Source organism: Amblyraja radiata, chromosome 26 (genome assembly GCF_010909765.2).
Source record: "Amblyraja radiata isolate CabotCenter1 chromosome 26, sAmbRad1.1.pri, whole genome shotgun sequence".
NCBI lineage: Eukaryota > Metazoa > Chordata > Chondrichthyes > Rajiformes > Rajidae > Amblyraja > Amblyraja radiata.
This window is the reverse complement of record NC_045981.1, coordinates 3,745,289-3,772,983: the sequence shown is the minus strand read 5'-3', so window position 1 is coordinate 3,772,983 and position 27,695 is coordinate 3,745,289. Positions and strand designations below refer to the sequence as shown.

Below are 27,695 nucleotides of genomic sequence, written 5' to 3'. Positions count from 1 at the left end.
TGAAGACTACATGACCCTTTATTAAGGCAGTGAAACAGCAAATTATACACAAATGGTCAAACATGAAAAATTTAATAAACATTTTTTAGTAAAAAGTGGATGTAACTGAGCTCATTAACAATTTACATGCACACAAACCTATATACATTTACTTGATTTTAATTTATAATTCCAGAATTGAAAGGTGCTTATAAACACTGGTTAGTATTAAAGAAATGTGTTCTATGAAAGTTATCCTCCAATTCAATAGCTGTACAATTACTGGAGAAAAAAAAGTGGCCTTATATAAAAAAGCTATAGTGAAAGTAGCTAACCATGTGATAGCTTACTAACTCAATACAGTTTCAAATGTAATTTCTTGTTTCCTGGAAGCATTTTCTCAAAAGCTCAAGCTGAATTCTTCAAAATGTCCACATGTGGTTTGTCCTATTGCAATTTTAAATCGAGGTGTAGTGCTGCACTTCAGATTTTAAAATACAAGTTAGAAGTAGTGTAACATTGCCATGTATGCTGTCAGTTACATTGGTCTTCTGACCATAAACTCAGATTACTGGTTCGATTTCCAAATAAATTGTATTGCAACAGGAAATTCTTCGTAAATCTATATAGGTCTGGTTAAATAAATGAACATTTTAAAGTTTCTCTCAAGTCTATTCTGACACTTTCTGGGGGAACTGAAGTCATTCCAAATACTTCCCTCCTGCATAATCAATCCACCAGAGGTGAGCAAACTTCTATTCAAAAATCATTCTGGTTAAACATGAATATTTGCACAAAATTTTACCTGCTTGACAAGTTAAATTAGAATGTAAATCAGATGTTTAAGATTATTTCACACGACTAACTATCAGAACTGAAAGCTGTTAAATTGTTATTGAAAATAGAGCATAAATTCTGAAGTCTCAAACAATTTAACATGACTGCTCTATTTATACAACTGTTTGTAATGGTTTATTCTGCAAAATCTACAATGACCATTCCTTTATTAATTTATATCATTTTTTACCCAGATTGCCGGTTTGTTAGATAGAATTGTCTCTATTAGTGAAACGTATTTAAATTTCCTTTCGATCCAGACAAGATGTTTGTGTGCAGTTTATATTAAGGTTCTTTAATTCTAAATGCTCTGTACTGTATGCACATAAGTGACTAACAAATTGGGCATCCTGTTCAAAGCAAACAGCAGTTTAACCTTGTGCTTGGACCCCAAATTGCATAAACAATACAATATAAATCTATTCCATTAACTGATCTCAAGTTAATAGTTCAGTTGTGCAATTTCCATTGAACATTTTCACATACACTGACCACACTTACGATGAATAGATGACAACTGTCCCCTCCTCCAAGATGCTGCTCGTCATGAGCACACAACTCTCAGCAGACAAAAAACAATCTTTATTATCAGGTATAGCACACATTGAGTGACTGGCTGCTATCAAATTTCATACTGTAAACATCCAGATACAAGTTTAAACAGGCACAGTTAGTTCACTTTGTTTTAATATAAAAGGCTGAAGATTTGGTAATGTCTCTGTGGTCACTATGTTTGTCTTTCTATTTACTTTAGAGGATTCTTCTCAACTCTGAAAGATTGAAAATAGGAAAATGACAAATAATATGGAAGTAAGAGTATGCTGTTCTTTCAGTGGTCCATCCAAAGGTTCATTATCTTCCTTAGTTTAGTCGTTTAACACTGTCCTTTTAGAAGGCAGGATACAACACAGCAATACATTTGTTTGAAAATTATTTGTAATCATGTCATTTGTATTCATATCTTGTCGTCTGTCATTTCCAGGAATTGAGCATATACATCACGAGTGCATTCACCTTTGGTGTTGAATAAAAATTTGTAATAGCTGCCATCAGCGCAAATTGCTGCAATGAAATAAATCCATTATTGCATTAAATCTGGCTTTAAACATGACAATTGTTTTACTCTTTCATTAAAATAGAAAATAATTTCATGTTTTCATAAAGTGCCTCTGAACTGTTTCCAATACATTTACATTCCTTCTTAAAAAAAGACAAATGCCATACATAATACTGTAGATGCACTCTTCACAGAAGCATGATCATCTCTCTGCATGTGTGCAATTCTCTACATATGCAGAATCGGCACATTTGCATTTCAATATCTACATTACAGGCCGGTGAGTGGAAGAGAATGAAACTTACCCACAACAGCGTTCGTCTCAGCACCGAAGGCACAGATACAAGGTGACCCAGAAGGAACCTGAAACTTGGAAAAGCTCCACTTCGAGCTGAAGTATTTAGGAAGGAAGCTTGCAGATGCTAAACTGCAATCAGAGAGGTGGGAGTCAGGAAGGGAAAGGAAGATAGTGACGAAAGAAATTAGTTACTAATAAAACAGAGTATCTACCAAAATAATATGGCCTTTCAAAATATTCAGATCCAGCATTTGCAAAATACATGATGACGGCAAGCTCCTTGCAATATGAATTTTGGGCCATTCACATTGGCATCTGAAGATATGAGAATATCTCGGGCGGCGCGACCGAGGTTGCAGCGGCCTCTGCAGTCCGTCTGTCTGGGGGGAGGGAACTTTATAATCTCTTCCCTATACGGGGGACCCGACCTATTCCCTGTCGGGTCTCCATTGTCATTGGGGCCTAGCACCGTGGAGTGGCCTCCAACCGGAACGACATGGGGGCTCCAGTCGCGGAGCCTGCGGACCTACCATCGTGGAGATGGCCGAGTTCGGAACGGGAGGAGCTGTGGTGGCACGCTCCTGCGGCCCAGCTTCGGAGGCACCAGCCGCAGGTCCGGTGGACAGTGACATCGGGAACTCGCGGGTCCCTGGTGGGAGGCCGCTTTTCAGAGCTCCCGCAACGGCAACTGAATTGTGGGGTTGAAAACGACCCGGAGCGGGGCCTTGCATCGCCCGGTGCGGCTTTAACGGCCGCGGGACTTGCTAGCGCCCGCTGATGGCTCCAACGTCAAGACCCGGAGCGCGGCCTTAGTGGCTGCGGGACTTACCATCGCCCGCGGGGGCTTTGACATCGGGAGAAGAATGGAGAGCAGGGGAGAGACAAGACTTTGCCTTCCATCACAGTGAGGAGGAGATTCACTGTGATGGATGTTTGTGTAAATTGTGTTGGTGTGTGTCTTGGTTCTTTGTTGTATGACTGCAGAAACCAAATTTCGTTTGAACTTCATTTGAGGTTCAAATGACAATAAATGGTATTGTATTGTATATGATGCTAGAAGATTAAAGGTTAAATTATGAGTACATAATTGAACAATTTCATAATACATAATTGTATACCTTCAAATTCAAATGGTTGGGTTGACCAAGCCAAATAATCTGAAGCGATTAAAGAATTCATTAAAATAAGAATTTGAAATCAGTATAAACTCACTGCATGACATGGTGAACATCTGGAGTTTACCTCCAAGAGAGCCTGGATACTGAATTAATTCAAATTTTTGAAAAATCTTTTTTAAGGGAACATATGGTTAAGGAAATAAAAGTGGGTGTCAAATTGACATTAAAATCAAACATTACCTAATTGAACGAAATAAGCTTAAAGGCTGCCGCCATTCTAATGTAACTGGCTGAAATATTTTAAGCAAATTCCAAGTTCTAAATCAGACACAAGGTCATTCAAGTACAACATTCACATTTCTAAAATCATTATTCATGACTTTCTTTGTTCAGCAGAACCAGAAGAGAAGCTTATACAATGTAAATTGGCATGGAAGGCATTTTGTTAACAATTTGCAATATAAATGCAACTGTTTAAAGAGAAGTCGATGTACCCGTTTGTAAATCTCATTATTTACCTGGACTGTTTGTTTCTTTTGGGATCCTCGGCCGCAAAAATATGAACAGTCCCATGATCACTTGACACACAGATTAAAGAAGCATCTTGATTAAAATTAATGCTGCAAGGCAAAATGTTCATTATTGCTACAGGGAAAAAAGCACAATTTCAACTGTACAATCCCCCCACCCTCAGTCTCTATGGTCTTGTAAGCAGCAAAATGTGTGAGTTTTTTCCTGTTATTGAACAGATATCAAAAGAATGGATGGGATGAACAGAAGCAGACAATGCCAATCTACCCCATTGATGGGTATAGACACAGAAAAGTATGAGTCCAGTCACCTGCTTCACCATTTATAAAGATCAAAGTCGACCTGATTGTAACCTCATCTCCACTTTATGTCTCCATGCAGTAACCTTTCTTTACAGTGTTCAAGTCTTTATCCATGCCTTAAAGATATTCACTCTGCTCCCACCAACCTTGAGGGAGAGAACTCCAAGGACTTCCAACCAAATAAATGCCACCTCTCATTTTACCATCATCTCTATTCACCATCATCTTTTACATTTGAATCGCAATCCAAACAAATACACTCCAGAATTGTTTAATTGCCAAAACGTCAATCATAATATTGAGATTTTAGAAATGGAAGCAACTTGTTCAGGTTATGCAGGGTTACGTCACAATGTAGAACCAACAAGCTTCTACAAATGCTCTGTAGAAGACACTACAACTTAGTAAAAAAAAAGTAACAATTGGAAAAAGGACAATGCTGCAGCATCTGGACAGATGGTTGGACAAAGGCCAGAGATGAAAGAATAGAAGAATATACCATATTCTTAACACAAAATTAGATAACCGATGTTGAAAGGTATTAATGCAGGCTGCAGTGTTTTGAACATACCAATAGATATTTGCTGCTTGTGACCCCCTCCTCAACTCTTGAATGAGTTGCCCTGTAGTAGTGTCAAAAACTCGGACCAAGGTTCCCTGTGACAAAAATATAAAGCACTTCTTAAAATACATATTCAATGTTATAATTTAAACTGCAAATCATTGATTTAGAATCAATTTTATAAAGTTAGCTTTTAGCTTGCATCCAAAAATTCAAGTCACTTATACCAGTTTATTGCTGCTAGATGGTAAATATTTGGACATTGGATAGGAGTAATATATTACAATGATTTTCAAGTTACTTGAGTTCACAAAGTTTCAATTATTGTTTGACATTAATTAATATTCTAGAATTCTGCATTTTATCTAATACCCTACTGTTGGTGAAATTATCAAAACTTTTCATAGTCATAGAGTAATACAGAGTGGAAACAGGCCCTTCGGCCCAACTTGCCAACATGTCCCAGCTACACTAGTCCCACTTACCTGTGCTTGGTCCATATCCCTCCAATCCTGTCCTATCCGTGTACCTGTCTCTTGTTTCTTACACAATGGGATAGTCCCAGTCTCAACTACCCCCTCTAGCAGCTTGTTCCATACACCCACCACTCTTTGTGTGAAAACATTACCCCCTCAGATTCTTATTAAATCTTTTCCCCTTCACCTTGAACCTATGTCCTCTGGCCCTCGATTACCCTACTCTGGGCAAGAGACTGTGCATTTACCCAATCTATTCCTCTCATGATTTTGTACACCTCTATAAGATCTCCCCTCATCCTCCTGCGCTCCATAGAATAGAGACCCAGCCTACTCAACCTCTCCCTATAGCTCACACCCTCTATCCTGGCAACATCCTTGTAAATCGTTTCTGAACCCTTTCAAGCTTGACTATAACATGGTGTCCAGAACTGAACATGATATTCTAAATGCTGTCTCACCAACATCTTATACAACTGCAACATGACCTCCCAACATCTATAATCAATACTCTGACTGATGAAGGTTAAAGTGCCAAAAGCCTTCTTAACCACCTTATCTACCTGCGACTCGACCTGCAAAGAACCATGCACCTGTACTCCTAGATCCCTCTGCTCAACAACACTACCCAGAGGCCGACCATTCACTGTGTAGGTCCTGCCCTTGTTCGACGTCCCAAAATGCAACACCTCACACGTCTCTGTATTAAATTCCATCAACCATTCCTCCACCCACCTGGCCAATCGATCCAGATCCTGCTGCAATCTTTCACAACCATCTTCACTACCTGCAAAACCACTCACTTTTGTATCATCAGCAAACTTGCTAATCTTGCCCTGTATGTTCTCATCCAAATCATTGATGTAGATGACAAACAGTAATGGCCCCAGCACCGAACCCTGAGGCACACCACTAGTCACAGGCCTCCAGTCTGAGAAGCAACCTACCACCATCACCCTCTGCTTCCTTCCATGGAGCCAATTTGCTATCTGTTCAGCTATCTCCCCTTGGATCCCATGTGATCTAACCTTCCAGAGCAGCCTACCATGCGGAACCTTGTCGAATGCTTTGCTGAAATCCATGTACACAACATCTACATCTCTGCCCTCATCAACCTTTTTGATCATGTCTTTAAAAAAATCAGATTTGTGAGTCTTTGTTTTTGTTTATACATGTCTAAGGTGTTGGATTAGTTACCTGGATCAAATGGCTCAATTTGTCAACAGCATCTATTTCTAGTAATGCAGCAATGTAGAATTAACACAGCATTAAAGGTAGATTTTCCATCCATCATGTCCGTACCTGATCTTTGAAAGAACTATCCATTCTATCCTAGGTACACAGGAATGCTGGAGAGGCTCAGCGGGTGCAGCAGCATCTATGGAGCGAAGGAGATAGGCAACGTTTCGGGACGAGGCGTTGCCTGTCTCCTTCGCTCCATAGATGCTGCTGCTCCCGCTGAGTTTCTCCAGCATTTTTGTGAACCTTCCTGAAAGGCAGATGTTTGCTGAAGCAAGAAGCTGCAGATGCTGGTTAATACACAAAAGGACACAAAGTGCTGGAGTAGCTCAACAGGTCAGGCAGCATCTCTGGGGAACATGGATAGGTGATGATTTGGGTCGAGACCTTTCTTCAAGACTAGAAATTGCTGCCAGCATAGAATTTCACTCAACAGTGGCAGTACGGTGGCACAGCGCCAGAGACCCAGGTTCGATCCTGACTACAGGCGATGTCTGTACGGAGTTTGGAAATTCTCCCCGTGACCTGGGTGGGTTTTCTCCGGGAGCTCCGGTTTCCCCCCACATTCCAAAGACATACAGGTACGTAGGTTAATTGGCTTGGTAAAATTGTCCTTAGAGTGTGTAGGAAAGTGTTACTGTGCAGGGATCGCTGATTGGTGTGGACTTGGTGGGCCAAAAGGCCTGTTTCCGCTCTGTATTTCTAAACTTAAACTTAAGACACGACCTTCCACGTACAAATCCATGCTGACTATCCCTAATCAGCCTTTGCCCATCCAAATGCCCATATAGCCTATCCCTCAGAACACTCTCCAGTAACTTTCTAACTACATATGTTACGCTCAGCGGCCTATTGCTCCCAGCATTTTCCCTGCAGCCACTTAAAAAGAGGCACATTGAGCTGCCAGTCCTCCCCCTTCCTTAACCCGGTGTCAGTCTTAGCTGCAACGTCCCAGTAGCACGTATCTCTCCATGCCCTGAGCTCATTTGCCTTACCCGTTAGGCCCCTTGCATTAAAATACGTGCAGTTGAAACTAACCCTCCTTCCTCGCTCTCCGTCTTTCACCTGCCTATTCTGTCCACGAACCTTTCTCACACCACCATCCATACCAACTTCTAGCCTCTGTCCTGCACAAGATTCCCCCCCCCTCCCCCCTCTAGTTTAAACCCTCCTGTGTAGCGTTAGCAACCCTGCCCGCTGGGATGTTGGTCCTCCCGTCCCTTTTGAACAGGTCACCCCTGCCCCAGAAGAGATCTCAATGATCCAGAAATCTAAATCCTTGCCCCCTACACCAACTCCTCAGCCACACATTCATTTCCCCTATCTTCCTGTTCTTGCCTTCAGTAGAACGATGTACTGGAAGCAATCCTGAGATCACTACCCTGCAGGCCCTGCAGGTTTTCAGTCTTCTACCTAATTCCGTAAACTTGTGTTGCAGAACCTCCTTCCTCTTCTGACCTATATCATTCATGCCAACATGCACAACAACCTCCGGCTGCTCCCCCTCACTCTTGAGGATGCCGTGCAGCCGCTCCGTGAAGTCCTGGACCCTGGCATCAGGGAGGCAACACACCATCCTGGAGTCTCGCAGAATCTCCTGTCCGCACCTCTGACTATCGTGTCTCCCACCACTACGGCTCTGCCTGACGTCACTCTTCCCCGTTGAGCCTCAGCACCAAAGTTTAAGCACCTTTACTACATATCTTTAAACTTTAGTTATTTGATATGTGAATTTGACTAAATAGACAATGGTAAACACACAAGCTGTTAAATTATACTCACCATCTGGGAAATAATTGTAAAATCAAGTTCCTAATTAATAAAGGTGCTTATTCGACTGGAGAAGCAAAACAATATTCAACAAGCAAAAAAAAAAAGACAATTTCTTCCCTCAATGTCCACACTGACCTTTTCTGAAGCTGTGGCAATGCGAGTTCCCTGAAGGTTTAAAGCAATGCAGCACAAAGCTCCTTCATGTGCAGGTATGTCAACTGGTGGCTTTTCAGTGCTGGCCAAGTCTACGATTTGCACATGCCCAGTATGGGTTCCTGGAAATGCGAGAAGTGAATTGTTGCTGTTTGGACAAAGGACACACAATCCTGCAAAATGGAGACAAAAGAACAAGATTGTAGTTAATCAGTCCTGGAGACTCACAAACATTCAAGGTTTTTAAAGCGTGTTACACTTAAGCCACAGAAGTCTGAATTCAAAACATCCATCCCGTAGGTGGATTTTTTCCCCCGCAATCATCCGGCCCGTCGAGCGTGGCCGAGCTCTGGCTGTACCGCATCCTGCGCAAAGCCGCCGGCACGGACGCACACCTTCTGTGAACACGTTTAAGAAAGAACTGCAGTTGCTGGAGAAAATCAGCAGGTGAGATATGCAAGGATTGCATGAGGCTGCCTCACCCGCCGAGTTTCTCCAGCTATTTTTGTCTACCCTCTGTGAACACGTGATTAGATGCCTGCCATCCCTGGCGGGATCCACGTGTACATGTGATAGATGTGGCCCGCCATCCGCTCACAGACATGCGTCCTGGCCCCTATGCAGAACAAGGTTGCCCACCCCTGACTTAGCCCTTCACGATGTAAATGAAATATCGGAAGCAAAATACACAATTGCAGATGTCATCTCATCAAGAGTATACATTTTTTTCCAAATCACTTAGATAACATGATTTGAGTGCAGAAATAAATGGAATTGACTGTTAATTTGGTCACTCACTTCATTTTGCTGCTATTACCAAAAGTGTGTTTCTACTAAATATGCACTTCACCAGCAGCCCTTGATTTTACATGTGTTTTTGTCAGTCAGGTTTACTATTGAGCCAGCCTGTGCTTTTTACACACACAATTAATGATGTAACTCTATGGGACTTTGGTTCGGCCGCATTTGGAGTATTGCAGCTGTTCTGGTCGCCCCTTTGCAGGAGAGATGTGGAAGCTTTGGAGAGGGTGCAGAGGAGGTTTACCAGAATGCTCCTGGATTAGAAGGTTTCAGCTACAGGAAGGGGTTGGATAGACATGGATCATTTTCTCTGGAACGTCAGAGGTTGAAGAAATACTTTATATAGGGGTATATAAAGTTACAAGGTCTACAGCCAGAACCTTTCCCCCCCTCAGGGTAGAAATGTTTAACACTAGAGGGCAAAGATGTAAGGTGAGAGGGGGAAAGTTTAATGGAGATGTGCAGGGCAATTTTTTTTACATCGAGGGTGTTGAGGGCCTGGAACACATTACATGGGGTGGTGGTGGAGGCAGATACGATAGTGGCATTTTACAGGCTTTCAGATAGGCACATGAAGTGCAGAGAATAGAGGGATATTGATCATGTGAGGGCAGTTGAAATCAGTTCAGCTAGGCATGTTCAGCATTGATACTATGGGCTGAAGGCCCGTTCCTGTGCTGTACTGATCTACATAATACCAATGACTACACGGACATTTTTGGGATATGTAACAGTTTGCTGAACATCAACAATACGTAGTGGCAATGGAGAATTCAACATTTACCCACAGATAAAAAAGTCACCAAATTTCTGACAAGAGCCTTGTGATCCTTGTCAATAGCATAAAAAACAGAGCAGCTCTGATCATCTACCCTGAAATATATAACTTACCTTTTGGGTTGTAGCATGTTTCAAAGACATGGAGTTGATGTGGATTGTGAGTAAATGTGAAGACTTTAATCATGGAATCCAGAACAACCACAATCCTGTAACATGGGGAAATAACGTTGGTGGTGGGATTGAGAGAGAAGTCATGAATTAAAATAGTATCCAAGGCTTTCCAAAAGCTCAAGTAGAAAATGTAGTTAACCCCTCATCTTCCTATACTCTCTCAGGAAAAGAAAACATTACATATACCTCTTAAACGACCTTATTGACCTGTCCTGCAATTGAACGATTAGTGGAGAAACACTGCAAAACGTTCTAGTTATTTTACACCACTCATTAATCTGCCATTCAGTGGGTATTCCATTCCATGCTGCACTTCCCCCCAAATCATTACCTCTCATCTTTCTGGATTAAATTCTCATTTGCCATTTTTCTGTCCAAATGACAAAACCATTTTGTTCTTTCCAGAGAATGAAGTCTTCTTCCTGATTTAAAAATTAGATCCTAACATAGCACTTTGATCCCATAGGCTTTTACTTTATTGACTCAGCCACTGTGTCAGATCCTGGCAAAACCCACGCTTACATTAACACAAACTACACTAATTGCATTTCTCTCATCACCCCTCCCCTTTGTTATTTCCTCAAAACATTCAATTGTTGGTTTGACACCTTTCCCCATGCAAATCCACATTGACAAGTCCTTATTAACAAAACTTTTTAGAAATGAGTTGAGTGATAACACAATTTTTAAGCAAAGTAAGCTATAGGTCAGGAGCTCACACGGCACCTGACCCACCTTGTTTAGGATCTATAGGTAATCACACACTTGCAAACTAATGAGATTTCCTATTTCTAAGTTAGCAATTACATGCATTTTAAATAAGTCAGCCCCTCATGCTTCCTCTCATATCCAATTAACCTTGAGTGATGTGCTTCTCCATTTAATGTGGTAGTTCTGAACAAAAATACTAAACATGGGCATCCCAGGGCTGGAACAAGAGCAGCATCCACAGACTCATTAGCTGGCAAGCAAGCAATTTACTAGCTCTGTTAAAGCCTAAGAATCATTGAACCTGCATTCCATTGTCTTCTAAAGCCCCTATACAATCTGACTCCCAACATAGATGAAAAGCTGTTATTATCACAGCACAGCAGTTAAAACCAGGAAAATCTACAAAGTCCGTGCATTAATAAATTTGCAGAATGGGTAGGTAATTGCAAACAACTACATTTTTGACAATGTGCATATTCTTAGATGAAAATGAAGTTCCGTGTTCATTAGTTAATTAAAATTTGGAAGTAATTTTAACTATAGAAAACAACTTGTATGATGCACATGAATTTTCAAACCTTATTTAATTCTAAAAGGCCTGAGGTAGTAAAGGTCAGCAAAAAACAAGCCCATACAAGAGATGCCATGGTTTATTGTCCATGTGTCTGCATTGGTGAATGTGGACAGTGTTTATCAGCCCCAATTCTCTTCATCTTAGCTTGTGATCCAGCAAAATAAAAATGCAAAATGTTGGCTGGAAATGGAGCATTGTCTTCTGTAATAATCAATTAAACTATGAATTTTAGATTAGCAATGCATATTGAAATATTAAAGAAAGGGACTAAATTCCAACGGAGATTAATTTCCAAGAGTTACCTGTCTCTCCGCAGTTTAACAGCTTTGACCTCGGTAGAAAACTCAATTTCAATAACAGTTTTCTTCTTTAAATCATCCCATATCATCACTGCAAAACAACACAGCAATTCATAATTTTCTCCCAAAATGACAAATTCTACAAAAAGTATTTAATTAAATATTTTTTTTACAGAGCCTTTCAGAAGATTCGACCCAACTTAATTCTGACTTCTACGCAGAGTAAATTTAAGCCAAAATGCACTGCCAGGTGTATAACCAAGTATAAATGAGTTTTGGATAAACATTAAAGCATGAATTGGCTATCAAAATAATAGTAAGGCACCATGCCCATACTAAATCGTTGTGTGGATACAAAAGCACTTTCAGACAAAAGCTGATACATGATTAAATGTGTACATTGTGATGCTGCATTCAAGTACAACAAAACTTCACACAAACAAAACCTTCACTATTAAAAGGCATTGAGCAGTGACATTGAGCAATGCAAAAAATAGAACCAACTAAACTTTCTATTGAAAGCTTGAACTGGCCTGGAGTGAATCAACTAACTCCACAGGAAAACCCACTACATTATTGTGCCCAAGTTAAGGACGTCACAAATCAGCCTTCAATCCACACAGATGACAAACTGTGTTCCACTATTTTAAGGACTAAGACCAAATGTCCACACTGAGCAATATATACCTTTATTGGGAGGATACTTGGGCTTCTTACCACCTCCGACCAACGCTAAATAATTACATCGAAAAAGCATCTCGACATGACCAACTCCTCCTTCCATAAATTCTGCAAAAGAAGTTACAATTGCCTGAATATAGACTGATACAACATAAAACATTACAAAAGTGCTCAAATGGGTATAATCAAGAAATGTATGATCATCCCAATTAGATTGTGAAATTTGTTCATACTTGTGTATTAAGCTGGAAAATAAATATCTTACACTGAGAGGTAATAAAAACAAGAAATACAATCAAACTGCACAAATCTTCCACATGAACTAACATATACTTGCATTATTATCATAAGCCATTCCAAATTTTAGTGCTCAATAGGAAAAGTAGGTAAGCAATCAACATTGGAGATCGAAAATGTCATTTTGCTTCAAAATGTCTTGTAGGATATTCTGGGGCTCCTAACAATGCTCACTATTTATTTATCTAATAGATTATGCCTGATAATGCAGCACTTTGCTATTGTTTCGTATGTCAACAAGGAAAAGATTCACATTGGTAATCTGTACAGGATGTCTGAATATTAAAATGAGAAAACAAGCATTTTTTGCTGCTTTCCAGAGAAGTCCAACATGGCTACTAGCAACAAGATTCTTACACCGTAGCACAGCAGGAAAGTCGCTGCCTTGCAGCGCCAGAGACCCGGGTTCGATTCTGACTATTGGTGCTTGTCTTTATGGAGTTTGTACGTTCTCCCCATGACCTTCATGGGTTTTCTCCATCAGCTCCAGTTTCCTCCCACACTCCAAAGACGTACATGTTTGTAGGTTAATTGCCTTGGTAAAATTGTATATTGTTCCTAGCGTGCGTAGTGTACGGGAATCACTGGTGGATGTCAATTCGGTGGGCCGAAGGGCCTTTTTCCGTGCTGTATCTCAAAACTAAAATATTCATCCCTTGCTTAAATGTTTTTATATGACTGATCGTACTTATATTTTGGATATCAGATGAAGTAAATAAAACTGATCGTATATTCAACACTAAAGTTATCAATTACTTTTAAAAATAAAAGCAGAATAAATCACAAATCTGCATTACCTGACTGGCGATACGCCTCACCTTGTTTTTCCTTCTCCTTTAATGGATCAGTGTTATAAACTCGGAATCCATTTTCCATTCCACATGCAAAACAACCTGCAATTGAGAAACAGATTGGTTTGAGCATCTTCACATGATTTTTAGTATTGAGAAGGAATATTTTAATCAGAAGCACAGCTCATTTAAAAAAAAACATAATACCAATAATGTCCCACCTCAAATTAAGAAAATGTTGAGTCTAGGAATATTCAAGGAATAATGAATAAGACTGTAACATAGTCTTCCAACAATAACCACTGAGGAGTCTTTATTAATTCACAATAGAATAAATCCAGTATTTTAAAAGGTTAACATTCCTAGAAGGATAACATTGTATAAGTGATGCAGTTTCGTTTTCTAGCAACATATTAAATCGACAGTTAATTGGCCAAAGTATAGGCGGGTGACAGGAGTGATGAAGTAATTTGGAGAGGAAAGTGGGGTTAGAATAGATGTGTATTTGATGGTTAGTGTAGGAAGGAACCGCAGATGCTGGCTTAAACCAAAGACAGTCACAAAATGCTGGAGTATCTCAGCAGGACAGGCAGCATCTCTGGAGAGAAGGAGTGGGAGACATTTTGGATCGAGACCCTTCTTCAGACTAGTCAGTGGGAAAGGGAACAAGAGATATAGAGTGATGGAGAGAGATATAGAACAAATGAATGAAATATATGTAAAAAAGTAACAATGATAAATGAAGTAGGCCATTGTTAGCTAGGTGAGAACGGGAACCTGGTGCGACTTGGGTGGGGGAAGGATGGAGAGAGAGGGAGTGCAGGGGGTTATTTGAAGTTAGAGAAATCAATATTAATCCCACGGGGCTGTAAGCTGCCCAAGCAAAATATGAGATGCTGTTCCTCCAATTTTGCGATCAGCCTCACTCTGACAATGGAGGTGGCCTAGGACAGAAAGGTCAGTGTGGGAATGGGAAGGGGAATTAAAGTGTTTGGCAACCGGGAGATCAGGTAGGTCAAGGCGGACTGAGCGAAGGTGTTCAGTGAAACGATTGCTGAGTGCCAAAGGACATGGATCAATGCAGTACTGATTAGAAATCTATAGACCATTTGAAGAATGTCACCAGCAAAAGTTGGAATATTGTAGGTTGATATTTGTATTGAAAAGTATTACCGCTGGTTTACTGATCCTCGATTTAGATCACTATTCGTTTTAGAATGGCAATCTCGGGTTTGTTATGCTGGACAGGAGATTGTGAGACTGATTTGTAAAACAGCTCAAGTTTCAATTCATCCCCATTTTAAATTTTCATCTCCCGCACTGGAATTTGGAGCACTCTCTCCATTGCCACAACCATTCTACAATTGTTTAATTGAATAGCAAAGTGGACCCAAATAACTGAATCCCCCTAATTTAATACATGGGTAATACATACTTTAAGGTTGACAAATTAGCAGGCACATTTTACACATTTAGTGCATATTTCTTTAGGCAGTATTCTGACTTGATGACCAGTAATAATCCCATGGATAGAAGCTTCGTACCTTTGGTTATTCAGCCAAGCAAACACATCAAAATGTCCGGATATACTGGACAAAGTTTGAGAGGATTTACTAGACTATTACCCGAAATGCTCAGGATGTCCTTTGAGGAAGGTTTTTGGACAAGCTAGGCAAAAGCTTACCTGCAAAAGAGCATGAGGGAACTTGATTGAAACATACAAGATCCTGAGATGCTTTTAAATGATGAGGCAGTGGGCACCTTTATTAATGTGAAAACAATCTAGAACCAGGAGTCACTGCTTAAAAATAACGGGCTGCAGAAGTAGGCCATTCGGCTCTTCGAGTCAGCACCGTCATTCAACATGATCATGGCTGATCATAACACCAAAACAAGCTTAAATGATCATATGCCTTGCCCCTCCTGCAAATTCAGAGTGCTAGAGTAACTCAGCATGCCAGGCAGATGCTGCCTGACCCAGTTACTCCAACACCTTGTGTCTTATTTTTGTAAACCATCATCTACATTTTCTTGTGAATGCAAACTCACATGTTTGTTTACTCAGCAGCACCGTGTAGATGAGTGATATATAACACTGCAATTTGCTTGGCCCACGTAGATCATGCCAATGTCTTTCTCCAAATCGCGGCACCATATAATGAAATTCATGCTATTGACACATGCTCGCATAATCAGACAATCACATAGACGTTGTATTTTAATATTTTGTATTAAAAGAGTAGATAGATCAGATAAACCACAAAGTCAAGAGGTTCCTTGCAATTAAAAGTGCTCTCAAAGCCCTCAATTATATCATGGCTGACTTCAAATTAATTACCTTATCCCATGGTCTCTAAAAGCATCCTCTCAAATCAAGAATATTTCAGTAATCACACCATCCACAAGGTTTTGAGTCAAAGTCCACATTTGAATTAAATGTTGCAGATAAAAATCCTTTCTGAATTCCCTGCAAGATCATCTTGTTTGGATACACCATTGCCGAGGAATAGAGTTGCTATTTTCACCCTACAAAATCCTCATCTTTGCAACCAATTATTTTGCGTTACCTAACCATAAATATTGCAAAAGCAGCTCAAAGCTTTACACAAATTAAACACCGATTCATGCAAGGAGATATCATGCAAGTGATAAAACAATTAAGAAGCATGAAAAAGGAGCTTAAAAGGCTTTTGGAAATGATTTGGGAGAATTGGGGCGAGTTGAAGCAGCCTCTGGCAAAAAAATAGGATACCCAAAAAAACATTTGGAAGAATGCAGGGCTTCCGAGTTAGAGAGCATGTAATGGTTAAGAAAAATAACTAGGATTTTAAAATAAAAGTATGTCCATAACAAGAGTAATTATAGAGTGGTGAACAAGTATTATTCCAATTTAGAATACTGCCAGGATTTCAACAAGCTCAAGTTTAGGAGGAAAAGTGGAAAGCCAACTACGAGAGAATTGGATTAATTCCAAATCTAAAAGGGGTATGAGCCAACTTTAGAAATACGGTTTTCATGACTTTGCTCCCAAGTTGAGCAAACGCCCATCAGCAGCTTCCTTTGTATTATCCTCTATCGATGCAAACTCCCAGCACAGCACTATAGCAATCCTCAATGCAACAACATGTCGCAAAGAATTAATCTGTGCTTGCAACATTTTCAAACACGTTTAACAAGGTTAACCTTTGGAGCGCAAGAGAAGGTAAACATGAAAAGTTGAATTCATTCTGGAATCTGGAGGAATGCTGTCCTTGGTTGTGTTGCAACAAACACTATACAAATTTTAAATTCTGATTATTCCTTACCACAATTTGGAGAAGAAAATCAGAACTTGTCACTGCAAAATAGCAGGCAAGTGATCCTGTGCAGTGAAGTTCTGACCTTGAAATGCTTTGGATAAATTAAAAAGATCACAGGTCTGGGTTCTGCCCTTTGTAGAAAAATTATAACACACTGCAGGTCACAAACAAAACTGAGCACTGCACGACGTGGCATGGATTCCACCTCTGAAGGTAACACTGTCTGGTGCTAGTTGCAAGGTTTTATTGGGCACACCCTGCTACTCTATCAATTACAATGAACCAGTCACAACAATGAAAGTTTAAAAAAACTTATATTTCTTGGTAGCATACATAACAGTTTAAGAATTAAGAACAAACTCTTAAACATTTTGCAAATATGGAAAGTTAAAGTAATGAGTAAATTACACTGCTCAGTTTCTCAGGGCCCCAGCATCTGCACAGCAACAATATTGGCCTCGTGTTCCTCAGTTGATTATAGCTCATTATACAAAACTTTTTTTTCCTCAAAAACTTCAGGACAGTGAGGACATTGTGCAAGTAGACACAAGCTACTGCAGATGCTGAAATCTTGCATAGAATATAAAGTACTGGAGCAACTCATTGGGTCAAGCAGCATCTCTGGAGGAAATAGATAGGCAACATTTTGGGCTAGGAACGAGTTGAAATGTTTTTATGTAAAGAAGTTGTTGAAATTCTTGTCAATTTAGAGCTTCAAAATAATTGCCACATTCAACTACTGTAACAGAATGTGTGGGAAAGAACTGCAGATGCGGGTTTAAATCGAAGGTGGACACAAACTGCTGGAGTACCAGGCAGCATCTCTGGAGAGAAGGATTGGATGATGTTTCGGGTCAAGACCCTTCTTCAGACAGATCATAGAATCATAGAATCATAGAAAGTAGGTGCGAGAGTGGACCACCAGGTCCGTCGAGCCCGCACCGCCATTCACGTCAGGGGATCCTGCAGCTCTGCTCTTGCTCCCCCTCCCCCTATTCGTAACAATGACAGAGTACCCCTAGTCCTCATCTTCCACCCCATCAGCTGTCGCATACAGCATATAATCCTCCAACATTTTTGCCACCTCCAACGGGATCCTACAACAAGCCACATCCTCCCAGCTCCACCCATTTCTGCTTCGCGCAGAGACCGTTCCCTCCGCAACTCCCTGGTCAACTCGTCTCTTCCCACCCAAACTAACCTCTCCCCAGGTACTTTCCCCTGCAACCGCAGGAGATCCAACACCTGTCCCTTTACCTCCCCCCTCGACTCCGTCCAAGGATCCCAAGCCATTTCAGGCGAGGTAGAGTTTCACTTGCACCTCCTCCAACCTCATCTACTGTATCCGCTGCTCCAGCTGTCGACTCCTGTATATCGGTGAGGCCAAGCGCAGGCTCGGCTATCATTTCGCTGAACACCTCTGCTCAGTATGCCTAAACCTACCTGATCTCCCAGTTGCTCAGCACTTTAACTCCCCCTCCCATTCCCAATCTGACCTTTCTGTCCTGGGCCTCTCCATTGTCAGAGTGAGGCCCAGCACAAATTGGAAGAACAGCTCCTCATATTTCGCTTGGGCAGCTTACACCCCTGCAGTATGAACATTAACTTCTCTAACTTCAAATAGCCCTTGCTTCCCCCCCCCCCCTCTCTCACCATCCCCTCCCTCTTCCCAGTTCTCCCACCAGTCTTACTGTCTCAGACTATATTTTATCTCTGTACCGCCCACTCCCCTGACATCAGTCTGAAGAAGGGTCTCGACCCGAACCGTCACCTATTCCTTCTCTCTAGCGATGCTGCCTGTCCCGCTGAGTTACTCCAGCATTTTGTGTGTACCTTCGACTGTAACAGAATAACCTGGAGAGGAACACGGTATCACCGATGCCAACGCCCGCAGTTGTACTTTGAATTATACATAAGCTCCATAACTGAGACTTGCCGGCATTTTTATAGCTTCAATACTTTGTGGTTTCCAGTCATGGAACATTGGTAGACTAGTCTGTTTATGTTCACAGCTGCAATATTAAGTTTAACACTATCACACAAGCTGCCAGCTCTGATAGGTTAATGCAATTCTCAAATATGGAATGAAGTTTAAGATTGATATGCCTACCCTCTGCCAAAACTCCCTGGGCAAGATGGTCAAAATATACCATTCCAAAGATGCATTGGGAAAGGTACATTCCAACTTAATCATTTTGCAAATATGGAATGTTAAAGTAATGAGAGAATTACACTGCACTGTTTCTCATGACCTAACTAAGAAACTACGGAGTGTAGAACTATGGAGTTCCTCCAGCCTTTTTTTTTTGCTCAAGATTTCAGAATCTAGTTTCTTACTTCTCTATTTTATGCTTCCAAGATCAATTTTGCTGCAGCTTCTGACTTGGTTGAATTTCATTCAACACCACATTTTTGCAGCAGATCTTATCATGCAGCTCATTGTGAATTATACCTCAGGAAATGATTCCCAACATTGCATATGTTATCAAACATGGATTATTGCTTTTTTAAATCATGTTGCCAATTCAGAAAATGCACATTTCAGCAAGTTTGTGGAGATATTTCCTCCCATTTGCTTCAATTTGCAGTATTTGTCCTGTCAAGTGCAATGATTTTTTATTTTGATTCATGAAGAAAGATCATTACTACACCTGTTTTGGGAGGAAAAAGGTTTTGCTACGAGGGGTAAAAGTAGCAAATTTAAGAATATATTTATCATTCCTGTGATTTATATAAATGTACTAAAATCCTCTCATGAGAACACATTTTCCCTCTAATCTCAGCTACTTCCCTTCGACATTCCTTAAAAAAAAGTTGTGTAGGCTCAAAATAAAAATCAGCACTTTCTTTCAAACTGGAGTAGAATATAAGCATCCTGAACTTTGTAAAACATTTCTTTTACAGCTGCTTTACTTGGCTACTAGGCCTGAATTAGGCCGCAGCATCTTCTCAATAATCTCAACCCCCAACCCATTCCTTCAAACCATGCTGAAAGCCTGAGACTGTAGAACTCTCTATTCTAACAGACTGCACATTCTCCTGGCGGCATCCAGATCCTTTAGCACCTATTGCAAAAATAACATGAGCATGAATCCACAACAACGCCAACCCAGAACCACGCTAATCGTGATGCCCTATGCAGTACTGACATGCTGTTCATTCAAATTAAAAACCAAGATGTGAATAGATCTGCAGATAATATCAGAAAGCCGTATTAACTGGTTGTACTAATGCTCCTCAATTTAGACTCTACATCTCAGCAAGGATTCAGCAGGTCAGGCAGCATGTGCAGTGCTAAGCAGACAGACGGCATTTCATTGTGAAAAAAGGTTCCAACCCAAAACACCATTTATGGATCAACAGGTGATGATATTGGGTATCACTAGGAACGTCATCTGTGATGCACAGAACGAGTGGAATCAGTCCAAAGAAATAAAAATTATGATGCACAAATAACTAAGTACGCTCATCAGAGGAAAAATGTTGACTAATCCAAGAGCAGAAACTCCCTGCTTCCATTTGGACTTGGACCATCAGATTATACATTTCGAACCAAGAAGACAAAAGGAACTTAGCTAAGAGACAATACGGTACACAACACTGCATCAAGGGTCAATTTAAATTGGTTAAGACGCTCAACTCATTGTTAAACCACAAGGAGGGTGATACTTATTAAGTTACGATAAAACGTACATCCTAACGCACAATTATGATCATACTGGAAATAGCAGAGAAAGATAAAATGAAATAACACCAAGGCTGCATCCTGTCATAGTGCATAAGGACATTTTTTTTTAAAAAGCCAGTGGAGGAGAGTGCAATTGTTGTATTTTACTTTAAGAGCATCTAAAATGTTATTTCCAGTGTATTTCCACTGTGGTAATATTCTCCTTTAACAAATGGGATCAGGCCACATCCAAACTCAAAATTCAAACATTTGTTGGTAATGTTGTAAAATTCAATGACAACCAACATTGGAACTTTACTGTTTAAGAAGGAACTGCGGATGCTGGAAAATCAAAGGTAGACAAAAATGCTGGAGAAACTCAGTTGAAACCCTCCTTCAGACTGAAGAAGGGTTTTGACCCAAAACGTTACCTTCGCTCCATAGATGCTGCCTCACCCTCTGAGTTTCTCCAGCATTTTTATCTACCTTGGAACTTTACTACTTATTTGTTATATCAAGTTCATCCATATCAGACTTCAGCAACAAAACACACATTCAGGCTGAAATTCTGATTTACAATCATTCTAATTCAAGTTTCCAAATTGCACATATTTTCTCAGTTACACAGGCTTTTTAGCAGATATGAATTAAGGGAATTATCTTAAAGAAAATTAACACTAAGAAACTGATTAATGGCCAACTAAATTGAAAGGACAAGACCTTTAAAAATACATTTACAAATATTTTTTAAATCAGCCTATTCACAGATATTGAATGGGACTGTGGTTAAACGTTCTTTTTTCATAAATCCACTTTTAAGAAATGTTAATCAAAACCATCTGGTTGACATTGAAAGATAACTCGATATTTTGCACCCATTTCATAACTGTGCTGTACAAAGGCTATTAACCTCAATGATCCTCGTTTTCCCTTGTCCATGGATCAGAGAGAACCCGGTGTTGGAAGTTCAATGATCAAGGATACCAACACCTCTCTCCCCATGAAGTGGCCCTCAGGAAATCCTGCAAAACTAATTTGAAAGATTTTAGAGGTGGTAACTAAGACAGAACAGAGGTTATCTATGTGCAAGACACATGATAGGTTGGTCCAGAAGGTTACAGCATGGGGGAATCTGTGACAAACTGGTTAATTGGATTGAAATTTGGTTTAGTGATAAGAGCAAGAAGGTACTAGAAAGATTGTTTTCTGATTGGAAGTCCATGACAGTGGTGTGGGAAAGAATTTGGTACTGGGACCCTTGTTACTTTGAATATATCAAATACTTGGATATGAATGCATGTCCAGTAAGCTTGTAGACTGCACAAATGTTTGTGGTTATACAGATAGTGAGGACTGTATTTGAAAGTTGTAGCAGAGGAAATTTGAGTAGACCATTGGCAGGTGAAATTTAACCTTAACACACAAGGTGATGCTTTTTAGGACGTCAAAGAGGTAGAACACATACAGTAAACTGTCAGGCACTAAGAAATACTAATGAAGACTGTACTCCCCAAATTCCACCAACATGTCTCCTTCCCCACTAGAGTAGACAAGACACTGGACAAAGTCTACACCAACATGGCTGAAGCTTACAAAGCCATCCCCCTCCCCCACCTTGGTCAGTCTGATCACGTCTCATTGTTCCTGCTCCCTAAGTACTCCCCACTCATCAGACGGGTTAAACCAACTGTGAGGATAGTTAAAGTCTGGTCAGAGGAAGCGGACTTCACACTTCAGCAGTGTTTTGGAAACACTGACTGGAAGGCGTTTGCAGCCCAGGCCACCCTTGACTCCCACACGGACATTGATTCCTACACATCCTCTGTTCTGGACTTTATAAACTCCACCATCAATAGTGTCACCTCCCTCAAACAGGTGACCATATTCCCGAATCAGAAGCCATGGATGAACAGCGAGGTCAGGCTACTGCTGAAAGCACGGGACACCGCTTTCAGGTCAGGCGATGCTCGAGCCTACAGTTCAGCCAGGGCTAACCTGAAGAGGGGCATCAAGAAGGCCAAGCACTGCCATAAGCTCAGGATTGGGGAGCACTTCAACAACAACTCCGACCCCCGACGCATGTGGCAAGGCATCCAGGCCATCACGGACTACAGACCCTCCAACACCACCCCCACATCCAGCGACGCCTCCTTCCTTGAGGAGCTTAATCACTTCTATGGCCGCTTCGACAGGGAAAATCTAGAGACAGCCATCAAGGCTGTGCTACCTGCCGATCACCAACCCCTCACACTCACCCCCTACGACGTATACGTGGCACTGAGTAGGACTAATGCACGTAAAGCTGCTGGCCCTGACGGCATCCCCGGGCGCGTCCTCAGGGCCTGTGCTGCGCAGCTGACAGACGTCTGGACTGACATCTTCAACCTGTCACTTGCCCAAGCAGTTGTCCCCACGTGCCCTAAAACCACCTCCATCGTGCCAGTGCCAAAACACTCCACTGCGGCAAGCCTCAACGACTTCCGCCCAGTTGCACTTACCCCCATCATCACCAAGTGCTTCGAGAGGCTGGTCCTGGCACACCTCAAAAGCTGCCTACCCCCCACACTGGATCCCTATCAGTTTGCCTACCGCAAGAACAGGAGTACAGAGGATGCCATCTCAACGGCACTTCACTCCGCCCTCTCCCACCTCGACAACAGAGACACTTACGTAAGAATGCTGTTCATCGATTACAGCTCAGCATTCAACACCATTATACCATCAAAACTGATCACCAAACTCGGTAACCTGGGCATCGACCCCTCCCTCTGCAACTGGATACTGGACTTTCTAACCAACAGACCCCAGTCTGTTAGGTTAGACAAGCACACCTCTTCAACCCTCACCCTGAACACCGGCGTTCCACAGGGCTGTGTGCTGAGCCCCCTCCTCTACTCCCTCTTCACCTATGACTGCACACCTGTACATGGTACTAACACCATCATCAAGTATGCAGATGATACAACGGTGATTGGCCTCATCAGCAACAACGATGAGTCGGCCTACAGGGAGGAGGTCCAGCACTTAGCAGCATGGTGCGCTGACAACAACCTGGCCCTTAACTCCAAGAAGACCAAGGAGCTCATTGTAGACTTCAGGAAGTCCAGGGGCGGCACACATACCCCCATCCACATTAACGGGACGGAGGTGGAACGTGTTTCTAGCTTCAGGTTCCTGGGAGTCAACATCTCCGATGACCTCTCTTGGACCCACAATACCTCAACTCTGATCAAGAAGGCTCACCAGTGTCTCTTCTTCCTGAGGAGACTGAAGAAGGTCCATCTGTCCCCTCAGATCCTGGTGAACTTCTACCGCTGCACCATCAAGAGCATCCTTACCAACTGCATCACAGTATGGTATGGCAACTGCTCTGTCTCCGACCAGAAGGCATTGCAGAGGGTGGTGAAAATTGCCCAACGCATCATCGGTTCCTCGCTCCCCTCCATTGAGTCTGTCCAAAGCAAGCGTTGTCTGCGGAGGGCGCTCAGCATCGCCAAGGACTGCTCTCACCCCAAACATGGACTGTTTACCCTCCTACCATCCGGGAGGCGCTACAGGTCTCTCCGTTTCCGAACCAGCAGGTCCAGGAACAGCTTCTTCCCGGCGGCTGTCACTCTACTCAACAACGTACCTCGGTGACTGCCAACCACCCCCCCACCCCCCCGGACACTTATTATTATTTATTCAAATCATTTGCTATGTCGCTCTTCCAGGGAGATGCTAAATGCATTTCGTTGTCTCTGTAATGTACACTGACAATGACAATTAAAATTGAATCTGAATCTGAATCTGAAAAGAAAGATATTGGGATTTAAGTTGCACAAAAGTGGCAACGGGTAGATAGGGTGGTGAAGAAGGTATAAAGTTAGATTTATCTCTTAGGGCTAAAAGAATCAAGGGATATGGGGAAAAAGCAAGAACGGTGTACTGATTTTAGATGATCAGCCATGATCATATTGTATGAAGGGCCGAATGGCCTACTCCTGCATCTATGTATAATCTGAAGAAGGGTTTCGGCCCATTACGTTGCCTATTTCCTTCGCTCCATAGATGCTGCAGCACCCGCTGAGTTTCTCCAACACCTTTGTCTACTTTCTATGTATAAGGCATGCTTGCCTTCACAGATCACGTATAGAACATACAGCCTCCGGCAGACGTTACAAGGCCTTCTACGACCGAACCTCCACTCAGAAACAGCTTCATTCCCAGAGCTATAGCGGCTCTGAACCGGCCCTGCTGAGTGCCCCCCATCCCACCTGGACTGTTTCCCTCAGATGGTCATGTCGCACAGTTTATTTATTTTTTATTTTTTTGACATCGGTTGGAAGCTGCATACCAAATCTCGTTGCACTAATGTGCAATGACAATAAAATATATTATTATTATTATTAAAAGTTATGCAATGATGTGGCAATTATATAAAAGGTTGCAGCTGGAAGATTGTGTGTGACTCTGGTCTATAACAAGGATACAAAAGCATTGGAGAGCGATTGAAATACTTTAGTTATGGGAAGAGGTTGGATGGCTGGGCTTGTTTACCTGGTGCAAGGGTGGATGAGAAACGTATATATTTGTGAGAGGCATAGATAAAATAGACGGATTATTTTCACCTTGGTGGGAGTGTCAAAAAAAAAAGAGAACAAAGGGGCTTGGCTTTAAGGGTAGGGGAAGGCTGTGAAGGGGGTGTGGGGTGTGTTGAGGGTGTTTGTGTTGTCCACACAGAGGGGTTGACATGAGGCAGTGGCAGGAGGAGGGGGAGTGTGGGGGGGGGGGGGGTGTTGAGGGTGTTTGTGTTGTCTACACAGTGGGGTTGACATGGGACATGGGAGAGGAGGGGGAGTGTTGGGGGGGTTGAGGGTGTTTGTGTTGTCTACACAGAGGGGTTGACATGGGACATGGAACATGGGGGGGGAGACGGAGTGGGAGTGTGTGTGTGGGGAGTGTGTGGGGGGGGGGTGTTGAGGGTGTTTGTGTTGTCTACACACAGACAGTGGGGTTGACATGGGACATGGAGGAGGGGGGGGGGGAGACGGAGTGGGAGTGTGTGTGGGGGGGGGGGTTGAGGGTGTTTGTGTTGTCTACACAGTGGGGTTGAGATGGGACATGGAGGGGGAGGAGGAGGGGACGGAGAGTGTGTGTGTGTGGGGGGGGGGGGGGGGGGGTTGAGGGTGCTTGTGTTGTCCTACACACAGACAGAGGGGTTGACATGGGACATGGAGGGGGAGACGGAGTGTGTGGGGGGGTGGGGGGAGTGTGTGTTGGGGGGGAGGCGGTGATTGACACGGCCACGGGCCGCACTCACCGTGGTCCTGGTTGAAGCCGGCGTACAGCAGGCCGTTGCCGTGCGGGTTTGCCGGCAGCAGGTCCATGGTGACGCCGCCGCCACCGACACTCAGCTGGTCGCCGCCATCAAAGATCCGCTCCACTTCCGGCGGACGCCGCAGCCAGCGCGCGCAATCGAGGCCAGAGACGGATGGAGAGCGGGCGGGCGCGCGGGCGCGCAGTCCGAGTAGCCGAGCGCCGAGTCCCAGCTCCCTCCCTGCCCTGGATCTACTGACAAACCCTCTCACCTTCACCTTGGAGCAGAGTTAGGCCATTCGGCCCATCTAGTCTACCCCACCATTCAATCAAGGCTGATCTACCTCTCCCCCCTAACCCCATCCTCCTGCCTTCTCCCCATAACCCCTGACACCCGCCCTAATCGTGAATCTATCTATCTCTGCCTTAAAAAATATATCTGTTAAATTTATAAAGTACAACCTTTCTCAGTAAATTTTACTGCATAAACTTTTACTCAAATTCAGTTTGTACAAACTGGCTTGAGTTCTGATTCTCCCTTTTTGTTCAGTAATTGACTTAGTTGCATAACTTTGAAAGTAAATATGACCTAATTAGTGTTGGAGAATTTTGTTGTGCAAAACAATAATGGGTTTCATTTGGGACCACTAGGAGAACAATAATGGATGCACACTTAATTACAACCAGGAAATTTATGGATACCTTGCACTCTGTCAACACCTGATAGTGTGTGTATGAAGGGACTGCAGATGCTGGTTTACACCGAAGATAGACACAAAGTGTTGGAGTAACTCAGCGGGACAGGCAGCATCTCTGGAGAGAAATGGGTGATGCTTCGGCTGAGACCCTTCCTCAGACTCCGGCGTCTGAAGATGGGTCGCTACAAGAAAAATGACCCATTCCTTCTCTCCTGGACCTGATGGTGTACTTGGTCACGTTCTTAAAAAGTGTACGGCGTTTTTGCGGACATAATAATAATAATAATAAATTTTATTTAATGGGCGCCTTTCAAACATCTCAAGGACACCTTACATAGTATATCTTCAACCTCTCAATACTGAGGTCTGAGTTTCCCACCTGCTTCAAAAGGACATCAAGAAGAGTAAGGTGGCACATCTCAATGACCACTAACCAGTGGCACCAACATCCTTGGTGATAAATTTGCTGACAACACCACTATTGTAAGTAAGTTTATTGGCCAGGTATTGGATTGTTTTTTACTTGTTTTTTTCTAAGTTAATCACTTGGTCCTGGTGGGCTGGTGCTTCCATAATTCACAGCACGGTAGGAAAAGCCTCTATTTGTGATCTGGATCACACCAAAGTCCAGGAGGATAAGGTGCACACAATCAGCTCACCATCTGTTTTGTTTAAATAAATATCAGCCTTGCTCTTAACGTGATATCGTGTGTTAAATCACCCCAACACCAATCCATGCAGGTCTGGGGATGGCTGCCCTGTGAATGCGTCCAGCTTTCAAGTGAGATTTCTTTCTTCTCTTGAAAGTGGACATAAAAGATCCAACGACACTATTTTGAAGAAGATCAAGGATGTTGTTCCCAGTATCCTGGCTAGTTTTTATCCTTCAGTCAACCAGGTGGTCAAGGAGATTATCTGGTTATGTTGAGTAGAAACTTGCTGTCCTCAAAATGGCAAGTTGCAGCAGCATCACAGGTACATAGACTTAGTCAACACACAAAAACATACACTATAGAAAACAAAAAACCGCAAAAATCATGGAGGAAAACACTTGGAATACACATCTATGAAATAGCAAGAGATGATCCATATTGTTTAATGGCTGAGGTAGGCTTAGGAATATGCAGCTCCGTTCAAAAACCCGATAGTTGTAGGAAAGTCGCTGTTCTTGCACCTGGTGTCGAGTCTTCACGCTTCTGTACCTCCTGCCCAAAGGTAACAGCAAGAAGGTGGCCTTACCTGGATGGTTCCAAATTCAAATTGGAGTTGGTTGCTCTGTTGTTAGGCAATAACTAGCGAGGGT

The 27,695-nt window shown here is 42.3% G+C and overlaps 1 protein-coding gene across 2 annotated transcripts; it reads right to left on the bottom strand.

Annotated features, from left to right (window-relative positions):
• Positions 1 to 25,865, bottom strand: wdr45b (WD repeat domain 45B). 2 transcript variants are annotated; one of them, XM_033044065.1, is made up of 10 exons: positions 25,699 to 25,865; positions 13,437 to 13,532; positions 12,349 to 12,450; positions 11,665 to 11,752; positions 10,018 to 10,112; positions 8,308 to 8,498; positions 4,694 to 4,779; positions 3,808 to 3,909; positions 2,179 to 2,300; positions 1 to 1,878 (listed from the first exon to the last, which is right to left on the bottom strand). In XM_033044065.1, exons 1-10 carry the CDS (start codon positions 25,763 to 25,765, stop codon positions 1,772 to 1,774), a joined length of 1,056 nt encoding a protein of 351 aa, XP_032899956.1. In that variant the 5' UTR covers positions 25,766 to 25,865; the 3' UTR covers positions 1 to 1,771. The 2 variants fall into 2 exon arrangements, with proteins under 2 accessions (XP_032899956.1, XP_032899957.1); XM_033044066.1 differs by having other exon boundaries at positions 13,458 to 13,532; positions 25,699 to 25,849.
• Positions 25,866 to 27,695: the final 1,830 nt, after the last annotated feature.

What these genes read in the sequence shown, in the direction of transcription:
- wdr45b (XM_033044065.1), bottom strand. Translation starts at nt 25,765, where the DNA reads ATGGACCTGCTGCCGGCAAACCCGCACGGCAACGGCCTGCTGTACGCC. An exon ending in TGAGGCGTATCGCCAGTCAG is followed by an intron (nt 12,451 to 13,436) that starts GTAATGCAGATT and finishes CTTCTTTTGCAG; the next exon opens with AATTTATGGAAGGAGGAGTT. An exon ending in CAAGCAGCAAATATCTATTG is followed by an intron (nt 3,910 to 4,693) that starts GTATGTTCAAAA and finishes TTTGCCTTGCAG; the next exon opens with CATTAATTTTAATCAAGATG.